This window comes from Lissotriton helveticus, chromosome 1_1 (assembly GCF_964261635.1).
Source record: "Lissotriton helveticus chromosome 1_1, aLisHel1.1, whole genome shotgun sequence".
NCBI classification, from domain to species: Eukaryota; Metazoa; Chordata; class Amphibia; order Caudata; family Salamandridae; genus Lissotriton; species Lissotriton helveticus.
The window spans coordinates 1,872,261,704-1,872,274,835 of NC_136057.1; the positions used below are offsets into that span (position 1 = coordinate 1,872,261,704).

At 42.9% G+C, this 13,132-nt stretch overlaps 1 protein-coding gene across 1 annotated transcript in view; it reads right to left on the reverse strand.

Annotated features, from left to right (window-relative positions):
• COP1 (COP1 E3 ubiquitin ligase) overlaps positions 1-13,132 on the reverse strand; it is a 922,999-nt gene that overhangs the window by 759,191 nt on the left and 150,676 nt on the right. Inside the window, exons 2-3 of the mRNA XM_078642019.1 lie at positions 7,893-7,952; positions 6,341-6,438 (exon numbers count right to left, since the gene is read on the reverse strand). Coding sequence (XP_078498145.1) covers positions 6,341-6,438; positions 7,893-7,952 — 158 coding nt within the window. The remainder of the gene's footprint in view (positions 1-6,340; positions 6,439-7,892; positions 7,953-13,132) is intronic.

Here is a 13,132-nt window from a genome sequence, read left to right on the forward strand (position 1 = left end):
CTTGGCCAAGTTGCCGTTCGTAGCTTGCTTCCGTGTCAAACCTAAAGAGGGAGCAATGCGATTCAAATTCCAGATCCTCCCATCATTCAACTTAACAGCATTGCGAAACAACTTTGAAACAACAAAAGGAGATGAAAACTTAGGACCCGAGGATCTGAGTGGAAGACGAACCCTCACCTGATCACCAACACAAACCTTGGTGGGAGAGACAGCATGTCTGCTATCAAAGTTCTCTTTTCGCATCTCAGATTTCACCTTCTGCTTCAGTACATGATCCTCGTTGAAAGTCCTAGTTTCTACCCCCAAATTCCTCATCCAAGTTTGAAATAAAGATGTGTTTGGAGTGCGACCACGAAAAAGTACAAAAGGTACCTCACCTGTGGAGGAATGTGGCGTAATTCTATAGATCATGACTCTCTCCATCAGATTATCCTTCCAATCAGAACCCTGGTCTTTAGAAATCTGAATGGATTCTTTAAGGACCCGGTTAAACCTTTCCACAATACCGTTACTTTCTGGATGGTAAAGTGAACAACGCTTGTGTTTAATCCCTTTACTAGCTAAAAAATCCTCCATCTCTTTTGAAACCAACTGTACCCCGTTATCAGTAAGGATGGTTTCAGGAAACCCCTCCCTACTGAACACCTCACGTAAAAACTTGACTACATCTTTAGTCTCAATGTTTTGAGTGATTTTTATCTCTGGCCAACGAGAGAACATGTCCACTATGACCAATACATACCGTTGAGAGTTGCTCCCTGAAGAAATAGGACCTAGGATGTCCAAAGCGACATCTTGCCAGCAACGCACAGGGACATCCCTAATAACCATTGGTTGTGTTCTTGTTTTACAAACCTTATCAGAGGAGTTGCATTCCATGCAATCACGAATCATACGCTCCACAAGAAGGTCAATACCCGGCCACCAGAAGTGCAAACGTATCCTTTCTTTAGTTTTGGAAATACCTTGATGACCTTGGTGAGCCAAGAGAAGAATTTTTTCCCTGATCAAAGAAGGTGGTATGAGTCGAGTGCCTCTCCACAACAAACCATCCTTCAAAGATAACTCATCTTTGACGTTCCAATATCTCTTGGCACCATCGCTCAGATTCTTGAGACATGGCCAACCATCACTCACCAACTTACAGACCTCTTGTAACTCGGGATCCGCACATATTGCCTCCCTCCAATCACACTCCTGAACAACTCCTTCTACAACCTCACACACCTTAAACTCATCAATCTCCCATGAATCCTCAGATGATTCATCAATCTGATTACTTTGCTCCACTACCAACCTAGAGAGACAATCAGCAACCTTATTGTTAACCCCCGGTAAGTACTTCACTTCAAATTCGAATTCCTGGAGAGCAATAACCCATTTACAAATACGTGAGGAAATGGCATCTAGACCCTTCTTATAAAAAAACCTCCTTCAGTGGCTTATGATCAGTGTGGACTACGAAAGCATTACCCCACAAGAACTTCTTCAATTTCTTGATGGCCCAATAGATACAAAGCGCCTCCTTTTCAATCACTGAGTATGACAATTCTGGACCAACTAAAGACCTTGACAAGAACAAGATGGTAACTTCTTTCCCATCTCTCACTTGTTTAAGCACGGCACCTAACCCACGGGAACTAGCATCTGTGACCAAAATAGAACTATTGTCAACATCAAAGCTACGTAATGAGGGAGCCAGACTTAGATCTTGTTTAACAAGTTCATATTCCTTTTGACAAACCTGAGACCACGAAAATTTCACACCTTTTTTTAACAAGGCCCTCATGTTGGAGGTTTTATTGGCGAAGTGTGGTATGAATTTATTATAATATTCCGCCATACCTAAAAAGGTGACTAACTCCTCCCTAGACTTTGGCGTAGGCAAGCTATGTATGGTCTTCACCAACTTATCCTTAGGTTTAACTCCATCGGGAGTCAAGCAATGACCCAGATAGTCAATTTCAGTTAAATTAAATCTACATTTATTTTCTCTCAAAGTCAAACCCCTGCCTTCAAATCGTTCCAAGACAGACCTAACTCTTAAATCATGTTCTTCCTGTGATGAGCCAAAGACGAGTACGTCATCCTGATAAATTTTGACTCCCGTAATACCTCTCAATACATCTTCCATCACTCGCTGAAAAACGGAAGCTGCAGATATTAAACCGAAAGGCAGGCGAGTAAATTTAAATGTTCCTAAAGGCGTGATGAAAGTAGTGAAACCCATGGAAGTTTCATCAATCCTCACCTGATGGTATGCAGCTCTCAAGTCAAGAGTGGAGAACATACAGGCGTCCCCTAACTGAGTCAACATGGTGTTAATATTAGGAAGAGGGTATCTATCTGCCACGACCTCCCTATTGAGAGCCCTGAGGTCCACACAAAAACGAATCTCGCCTGAGGGTTTACGAGCTAAGACGACTGGCGAAACCCATTCACTCGCTTCAGTCTTAACAATGATCCCATCATTTAACAGTTTATCCAATTCTAACCGCATCGGTTCTTGCATGGCCAAAGGAACATTACGCACTTTACATGCCACCGGAATAGCATCTGTCTTTAAGACAATGTTATGAACATACCCAGTGAGACAACCAAGTTTGTCACTAAAAACTCTCTCAAACAGCTTACGCCAATCAGGAAAAGATCCAACATCCTTACACACCACAGAGGATTTTTGAACTGACAACCCAACATCCTTACATACATCAGGAGATTTTTGAATTGAGACCTTATTACAACCAGATGTAGATGGAGTCATAACTTTTAAGGAAGAAGAATTCCCCCCACCGTGAGACACTATATCCCTTAACACAATGCAAGGGTCCTCACCCGGAAATAAGGCAAGACGTAAATCTGCCTGATGAAACCAACTTAAAATGCTGTCACCCCTACATGAGATGTAGATTTTACCTGCAGTGAGTCGTCCTTTGTAGTCGATATGACCAATGAAGTAACCTACAATTTTTATGGGCTTTCTACCATAGGCCAATGGCCTTATGTCAGGTTTAAAAACTTTCACTTTACCCAACAGATTTTCATCAAAGAAAGTTTCCGGAATTAAGGTAATCTTTGCCCCTGAATCAAATAACATTTTGACTTCACACTTATTAATGTAAACTACATCAATGGCACCCTTACATTTTTTTCTTTCGGATAAGGATACCTCCGCACAGTCGGAATCAGGATTCCAGTCATCATCAAATATAGAAATTTCCTCACAAAGTAATTCATCAGAATCAGAGTCAGAGTCATCCTCAACCAATACCTCCTTAACTTTTTTTTTTGTTTTGATTACTTGAGACCTGCAAGCTTTAGAGAAATGTCCTACTTTACCACAATTATTGCATTTAGAAGACAAGGCAGGACATGACCTATCGTTAGCTAAATGATCAAAGGCATTGCATCGGAAACACTTTAACTTAGAATTGGTAGAGGCTCTTGAAAATTCATGAGAAGAAGAAGAAGGCGTACTGTACCCCTTCTTTGAGGTTTTGGAAGTTGATCTCGGGTCTGATCTCTTTGTATATTTGTTTTTATTAACCACAAAAACCTTTTCCTCCGAGATCTCCTTCTGTTTTTTAAAAACTTTCACACATGCATCCGAGTGTTCTAGTCTTTTGGCTATAGCAATTACTTCGTCTAAGTTAGGATCATCTTTCTGCCACAGTTCGTCCTTAACTTTTTCTAAGCAACAACCTAGCATGAATTGGTCACGTAGCCTTTCCTCTAAGGAACCATCAAATTTGCAAGTGGCAGCTAACTTTCGCAAAGCCGTGACATAAGTTTCAATTGACTCTTCTTCTTTCTGCATGCGTCTGCCAAAGTGGTACTTTTCTAAAATGGTACTCACTTTTGGTAGATAGTGCTTGTCTAGCTTTTTAAGGTTAACTTCGAATTCATTTAAATTATTAGCCTCTTCAGTAGTTAACTCAGGCAAATGCTCAAATACATCTTGTCCTTCAGAGCCTAAGCAGTGCATTAGTAGCGCAGATTTTCTCTCCGCAGAAAGAGAAGTGCCACATACTCTAGCATAATTTAAAATTACCTTTTTCCATTTAGACCAGCGAATAGGTGGATCCCCTGGTTTTGAAAGGAAGAAGGGTGCGGCTGTGACGTTCTGCATAACTTTGGCAATTAAATAAAATATAAAGCTAAAAGAGGAACAAGTATATTATGCAAAATAAGGTGACGTCAACTTAAGTATTAATAAGTCACAAATATCAAATGTAAACCTACTATGCAAACAAGATGACGTCCATTCAAATAGACTTAAATATTAAATGTAACCATACCCTGCAAATGAAAATTATTAGTAGCAGAGACTGTAAAAGAAACAATTGAACATGAAGAAATGCATTAAATGACAGTGAAGGCAATATACCTAGAAGAAGCTGAGTGTGTCAGCGCAGAAGAAGCTGAGTATGACAGCTGAGGTAACACACATAGAAGAAGCTGAGTGTGTCAGTGCAGGTAACACACATGGAATAAGCTGAGTGTGTCAGCGCAGAGGAAGTTGATTGTGTCAGAACCAATGTTTCAGAGAGACTTGTAGGTGTCTTTAAGTCTGTAGCAGTAAACTTTTTTTTTTTTTTTTTTTTTTTAAACGCTATTGTTTCTTTACTTTTCGCTATTACCTCTTTGGTTGAAGCATACACTGCCCGTGAAAGATTTGCTGAAATCCAATTGCCCAGGAGTAGAAGCGCAGTCACTAAAGCGCCGGTGAAGAAACACTCGATAATCCTGTTGTCACGGAAGATCAACGTTGCTAAGGAACGAGGCTCACTGTGATGTCAGACGCATCGACGTCTGAAGCGTGGCAAATGAAAAGCAAGGTGACTTGAGACGTCTATGACGCGCGTATGTAGAAGCGTCACTGCGTGTCAGAGAACGAAGGAGAAGCCGGTAATGGAGCGATGGAGCGTGAGGGCGTGCAGATGCAGCGATGGAGCGTGAAGGCGCGCAGATGTCGGTATTTATTTTCAAACAGTACATAGGCTGAGAGCAAGAGAGAACATCCAGAGGGCCCCAACCGTATTTGCGTTGAAACAGAGAGACGGTGGGAAGGCACTGTATGCAGCAAGTGTCTCAATCCAGTATTTAAAAAATTACACGCATCGAGTATAAAGCGTTATAGACGGCAGGCATCACGCTTCACTCCAATGAACAGTCCAGCACTTCACTCCTACGAACAGCCCAGCGCATTATTAAAGAGTTAGTGTACTAGCACTTTAGTTAGAGAGTCTGTGAATTACCGCTTCAGTTTATAAATAAACGAGCAAATTGTAATAAATGCAAAGAGGCAGGCACAAGAATAGAGAAAGTACTTGAAGAAGTCTGCTGCTTTAAAATTATATGAAGAGCAGACAGATAGCATCAAGCCTCAGGCGAATGTCTAAAATAAGCCAAAATAAGCCAAAATGGCGCAATTAAACAAAGTCTTGTAACGCTGCCAGGCTTTAGAGTCAATATGTGCTAGAAATACCTTGAGTAGAGGCTTGGTGTTGAGATCCTTTTCAGTGATGTTTTCTGTTTAAGTGAAAATTTCCTTTATGAAGATAAAGTTGATTGTAGAAGGGAACCTTCACCAGCATCCCGCCCTCGTCGCCAATGTGAAGAAGTACAATTCAATAGTAGGTTGATAAACAGGTTTCTTTATTCTCATTAAAGGAAGTAAGGATCTCATCCACAGCTGAGATGGGCAGGCAGCAACTGACACAATCTAGTTCAGATTAGAACCATAACATGACTACATCATCAGATTCTACGAATAACATTCTAGACAGGGTAAGTGTAGAAGTAAACATAGAGAAGGATACCACACTCCCATTGCGACTTTGTCGTATGATAAAGCATTTTCTGAAAGCAGGGACAGTATGAGGGGAACTGGAGGAACAGAAACCATGATCAGTTCTTGGTCAACTATGACAAGCCATAACAATTCTGAAAGGTTTTTAGGAGGTGGAGTTACTACCCCACAGGCCAGTCAAAACTGGACGAGAATCACCTTCAAATTTATAATTTCAGAGCACCATCTTCTTTCTTGGACAGGAGTCAAATAACTTTTCTGCAAGCAAGGTTTTAGAATGGCAAGGCAACAAAGTAGACGAGAACCCCATCTTGGTTGGGTTTGCATCCCCAAACATGGAATTCAAATATTGGTCTGACCATAGCCCACTGCCTGATACACGACTATGTAGAACCTTCGCCTAGTTGACAGATGTTAAGGTGGGCCAAGAAGCCTTCTACATTAAACATACTTAGGCCATTAACTCTTTGTAATGCAGATGTCTCGACCATTTTTCAAGAGAGCAACATGCAAGCTACAAAAACTCACCTAAGAAATTAGGGTACAGATGATCAATGTTATCGATTACATAGTTACATTTGGGACATCGATTATTGTCCTCCAGACTCTGATGAATGCACTTGTAACTGCAATCGAAAAAAATAACAGTTAATATACTTTAAACAGCAAGAGGAACATGAAGCAGTGCAAGCTTACAAGGCGTGGAAAGTATACTAACAGAGAAATTGACTTTGTAGATTACAGAAGCAATCTATGCATGGCAACATCTCACACTGCTCTCAAACTTCTAGGATGGCCCCAATCACAGCAAAGGGACACTATTACAATTGTATTCCCCATATTCTGAGTATAAACCAGTTCAGACGTTTACCATGGTATCTATTCAGCAGCGGCTCTTCCGCTATGCGGGAGGAGCGTCACCCCCACTGCCACCTTCCTCAAAACGTCAGGAAAGGAAAAATAAAATGCTAACAAACACATTTTCTTTTTCATTTCCTGACAAGTCGTTGGGGCGGGGTCATGAGGAATGACAGGCTGCAAGAGGACTGGTGGGCACTATTGTCAGTGCGCATGACAGTTTGGCTGGCCGTCTCAGGCTGGCCAAACCAGTGTGCGCACTGAAGATGTCTCCAAACCAAGCTTTGCTGCTAGGCTGGAGACAGCAAAGCAAAGGCTCCCACTCTCACTGGGAGTGAAAATTCAGAGCGCTCAGGCCAATCTGACGCTGCTCTCATGACATGAGAGCAGTGTCAGGATTGGCTGCAGTACACTCTGAGAGGCTGTGCCTGCGAGAAGAGTAGCAGAAGAGAGCAACGCAGCCAGCTGCACATGTATTTTTTTTTAAATGTGCTCCAGCCTGCCCTCAAACCCCACCCCATTCTCCCCCACTCTTCCACAACACCAGCCGCTACTGCTTCAGTCAGAAACAATATTAAATATGCAAGGATCAAATAGCTCACTGAACGACTAGATCAAAACCAATGCCAAAATAAGTGGGAGTCTGGATAAAGTAACTCATGAGTCAAAGCCAGGGTAATTTAGAAACAATACATTTCAAAATATAGGAAGGGAGACTAGGGTGGCACAAGCTCAAGTAAAGAGATGTGGTGCAATTAATCTAGGAGGCAGTCAAAGAATAACGCCTATGTCACAGAGAAACTGGCAGGAAACGGTGTCTCATGTTGTCCACACACCGGTACAGTGTCACTCTGCGATGGTTAATAGTAAATAAGGAAACAATGTGTTGTGTCCATCATTCACCCAAAATACCCAAGCCTATGTAAAACATATAGTACTCTTTGTTCTTGAAATCCACAAGTACAACAGTAAGCACCACTGCGACTTACAGGTTTTGGGATGTTTCTATGGTAAAGCCAGTCACCATCACCATACTAAGGGAACCTTGACAGTCACACAGCATAAGGAGATCAAAATCTAGGTAATTGTGTTAAGGAGAGAGGGAGATACTTTGTGCCCTCTCATACAAACACAATTACCATCACCACACTCAGGTGGTTCCACACAGTAACATGCACGTACTTTGATTACTACCCAAAAGGAGCATCTGGACAAGTCTTACCAGAAGCTATGCCCGCACTTTGTCATGTAGGCTTCTTCGATCATATCAAAGCAGATGGGGCTGCAAGGGGGGAAAAAAATATTTAACAAACATGACAAAAACAAACTGGATGCAGCTCCACCGTGCAAGGAAAACAGCAATAGGCAGTGAACTTTTCACAACAGACACACGAAAAATAAACTTTTCTAAGCAACGATTCTAGAGGAAGAAAGCACAGATGTCTCTGGAGAAAAATGAACGTCTCAAAAAACATAACATAACAGGTGTATTTGTAAAGCGCACGATTACCCAAGGGTGCCCTGGCGCTGCATAACAGATGTTTATTGTTACCCAACTCAATGGTACTCATTTTATCGACCTCAAATGGATGAAAGGCTGAGTGGACCCGCCGGGATTTGAACCTGTGACCATAAGGTCGAACACAGGTCCCTGCAGAGGCTGCTTTAGTCCACTGAGCCACCAGACCCGGTGCGGTAGCTTATGTATCCACACTGTGGCTGGAACATTCTGTGGATGGGTAGTGAATAACTGTAAACAAGCAGGACAGCGAATTCTCATTTTAAGTGTGACAGTTGTTAAGCTACACATACATCAAAACGTGCTGGTCATAAGAACTGACCCTATGCATCATCTGCAGCACAACTATCAACAGCGTGAAGAAACCCACTTCGACCCTCACTCTAGGAGGGCCTATCAGTACTTTATGTAAGGGACTGGGAACCTTTATCGTACAAGGAACCCAATGACCATGTTAGGAGGGCTATAGGGCAAGCAGGGGCTACTGGGCCACAGTTGTATGGCCTGGGGTCATTTGCCTATGATGCCCCAGGATCTGTCCCAACTATGGCTCTGGAAACTGGTCTAAGTACAACCCTATCAGCACTTGAGTCTCAGTGACAGCAATGGTGAGGAGTCACAGGCTTCTCAAGGAGGTTAGGTGAGGAAGACTAAAGAAAGTTTGAACAGATACAAAACAGCTTGATGCTTAGTGCTTATCTTTGTAAAGAGATAAATAAGTACTTTAATACACAGTAAAACATAATACTACACAAACGTATAAGGTAATCTGACTCTCTGGTTCAGGGTCATGCCCCCAGTTAAAGGTGCCCTCCCAACCTTAACCTGAGTCTACTCTGGTGTGGGCTTTAGCACAGGTGCAGTACTCCTCTATCTCGTCTGATAGGCATTAACAGCCCTCTGTCTCTCAATGTTCATCTCACCGTCATTCAAGGTTCGCGCTACGACTTGCCTCCCACTCCCAAGTTCTGGCTTTCCCGCAGTCTGGGAATTATGTACATAGAAGTAGGTGCATGATGCAGCTGTGTTCCTACTAGATGCAGACGCGGGCTGCAACAGTGTCTGGATGCGGCAGCCAGCTTTCCTCTGGCAGAGGTCCTCATTGTGGCACTCAGTTATTGCTAGAGGATGGGTCCATATGTTGTGTCAGTCTCTTCTTGAGACTAGGTGAGTAGGTCCAGTGAGGGCTTGATCCCTCCCTTGTTGAGGCAGTCGGCTTCCTGCGCAGGTCCGGGAATAGCTGCTGCACTGCTTCCAAGCTCTGCAACAGTTGAGTTCTGATCAGGTGTACTTCTTTCAGAGTCTCAGCGATGCACAGCCACTTTGGGAACATAGCGGCAAGTGCCTTGAGGCAGCAGCGACTTCCATGCATTGTAGTCTGCATTGGCAGACTCTGGCAAGTGCCTTGAGGCAGCAGCTCCTTTCACACATTGTAGTACACATGGGCACATGATTTACAAGTGCCACAGGGCTAGCCACTATAGCTGTCCGTTTGGGCATTCGTGGGCACTGCCATAGGCTTAATCGTGGCTCCTTTTCAGTGGTGCTGGCTGCCAAGCACACTGTGGAGCAAGTACCACATACGTGACAGTATGGTTGATGGAGCGAATCGTTCAGGTACACTTCAGTGATTCCACAAATCTTCTGATACGATGACAGTGACCAGCTCAGCGCACAGGGCACGCCAGTCATACATTCACGAGTCTCTGTTCGAAGGATCCAAAGCACCAGAGTCCCTGCCCACAACAGAAGTCCACTCCTCTCCTCAGAGCTGACCTCTCCAAGTGTTCCTGGACGAGAAACAATTCTACTTCCAGGTCAGAATCCAGGTGATGTCCTCCTCACCTCCGGGGAGCCTGCTGTCTGGCAGATACCAGCCATGGTCTCGCAGTAGCGCTCCGTAGACCACTCCCATCTAGACTGAAGAGAACTTGGACATGGAGCAACAAGTGGGTCAACAGATTCCGCTTTATTACAGGAATAGAAGACAAAGGATGTGTGTTCTCAGTCTGTCGTCCAGAACCTGTGAGGGCGGTTTCTTCTTTCCTGTATCCTTCTCAGGTAGTTCACCAGACTCAGCCTTTATCTATAGCATCTACAACCAGTTGATCAGTATCTATCGTCAGCTCATTGACACCAAAGTAGCTCACAGTCTTGAGTTCATTTTTAAAATGAGGCCGGATCACTTTAGTTTATTTTATCTTTGTGTTGAATTTTCCCTTTTAAAGTTAAGGAAGCTTGTGTTTATTTTAGGCAGTCTTTTTCAGCTGCAGACAGCAGAGCCTGCTAATGATCAGTGCTGACTGCTTTATCACCCAGGGTGGGACACAGAGGTGAAGAACTGGAAGGCTGATCTATTTAAGTCTTAAATAAAAGATGATGTCAACTCAATAATGGAGGGTGGGACCAAAAATGTTTCTGAATGCTTTTAAATGGAAGAACATTAAAATTAAGAGTTAACCTCTTCATTTGAATTTTCTTCTATTTCACAGCGTAGTCTTTATACAAAGCAGGCATCTTGCTCCCAGTGGCGCCCCATATTTATAATTAAATAATAAATATTTATAACTGAAACATACTGGCCTTTTTAAGTGGGAGAAATTCAAGTGTAGAAAAGTGTTACATATTATGGAACGTTTTTTCCAATTCATCTTTCTCTCATTCAAAAACAAAAGGTAGGTTTGTGGTATTCATGTAATGGTATCACATATGGTGAAAGGTATGCCCTGTGCCACAAGTATATATGGCACAGTCTCTCAGTCACCCATACACATATATCCTATTCATACACACATGTTCCTATATCTCCACAGAACAAGCTCTCATTGACACATGGCAGCCCTGTCATATTGCCCCTAGTCTAAGCATGTTTATCAAACCATGGGGATACAAAAGGGGATGATGGAAGGAGCATGTGGATCATTGGACATTAGGCTTAAAGTCAATGAAACTGGGTGTGGGCTGTTTGGTAACAACGCACAAGTTGCTTGGCTTTATTAGCTCACAATGATTTTCACTAATCAGAAGTAGCTCTCAATACACACAGAAAAGGATAGAGACCCATGATCTAGAGTGATGCTCCTCACAGCAGGGTCACCTCGAGGTAGCAGCACCCGCAACAGAGGCACAAAGTAGTATAAGCATTCTGTACCAAGCTATGACAATCACATCTGACAGTGAGAAGGACCAGAGACAAAAAGGCTTGCCCACCCCATATCCCTGCCATTCACCAAATGAGAGTATTCCGGGACTAATCAACAGTTCTCTGCAACAAAAGGACCCCGTTGAATTTCCAAGGGCAGCATCTCTCCTCTTTCCCCACTAAAGTGTCTAGGTTATGAGGCCACCATCATACCACTAATTGACAAGGCCTTTCCCAACCACCCACTATTCAGCAAAGACAGCTACTGCTGCCATCAGGTTTCAGATGGCCTCCTCATACCTTGAGGATAACCAATTGAGCACATGTTTCAAATAAAGAAATAGCCAACCTTGTGGTACAACTCTAAACTTCATCTGACCCCTGACTACCTTTCAGCTTTCAAACATAATACGCCCCATGTCCCTAGATAGTACAATTCAATGTTGATAAAACTGCAAAATCTTAGGACACATATGACAGTCTGCAAAGAATACCAAAATATACATGGCATGATGAGGATTATAAAGAAGCTGTACAGTCTGGAAAACAGCCCTCATAAAGAAAAAGAGCATAACAGGCCTGAAGTGGACAGGAAAAGCCTTGAATCTATATGACAACACTAGAACACTGATGTAAACAAGAGTCAAAGGAAGAAGTACAAGACATGTATTACAAATTAATAAAGAGGGTAAAAAAGTACCATGCGAACCACAAGACAACCAACTGAGATGTAATATTTAACATGTTCCTTAGGCTAACTTACCAAGAAGGTAGGAGAAAAAACACCTTTTGCTACCCCACAACACTGAAAAAACATTTAATCTTTTATCAGAACCAAAATTATTAAAAAAAGTTGCAGAGAACATAATAAAACAAACTTCTCCTGCCCGGAATCTGCCTTCCTTCTTTGGAATCCTACTTGTGCACCTTCCAACCCTTGTAGGCCGAGGAGATACCAACACCCCGTGGGGTTCCGCTCAGGTTTTCATTGCGAGGATTTTTGTTATGATGGCCTTCAAAATAATCTCACATTCCTAAATCCCCATGACGCCTGGCTGCTCTGTGACAGCATAGGCTTAGTCTATCGACCTGAGTCCCAGTAAGCGCGCCCGCACACTGATTATTAACTGTCGGTTTATATTGACGCTGTCCACTGTCGGCTAGACTTTGTTAACAATCACTTGATAGACTTTTCTGGATGTTCCGCGTAGTGTTCATCCACATGCTGCATTAATTTGAGATTTGTTATACGGGTTAATCGTTGACTGGTTTTATGCTCCTCTTCCGATTGAATCTGGTCATCTCCCTGTATTGATTCCGGTCTCCAATAATTACCCCAATGAATGAGATTCTAATGTCCAATTAAGAAGGACCACTGCATCGCCAATGCCGCTTTGCAGTTTTCTGTCGCACAAATAGTAAGTGCACCAGGGCAAATCAAGATTAAAAAATCCTTTTCTACTGAGTGCCTTTGCCCCTGGCTAATAGTTACCTTTATCATCTAGGTGACGTCTCCTTTCTACTTACCGCAAATTTTGGAGAGCCTTGGAGCCCCCTCTTCTCCCAACAGCTGGACTCTGAGAGTTGCCCCACCCCGTCACTGCACTCATGGTAAAAATAAGTAGTTCCGCCCAGTTTCCTGGGATTTCTGTTTAATCTTTCTCTTCAAGTCTGTTTTTTAAACACCGCCCTTTCTCTTTAGGTGCCCACCTCCCCTCTCACACCACACTAGTCCTGATGAAGACCCCAACAGTAAGGGTAAAAACACCTACGGACAAGGGGTCAAAACGTCGACTTTAGA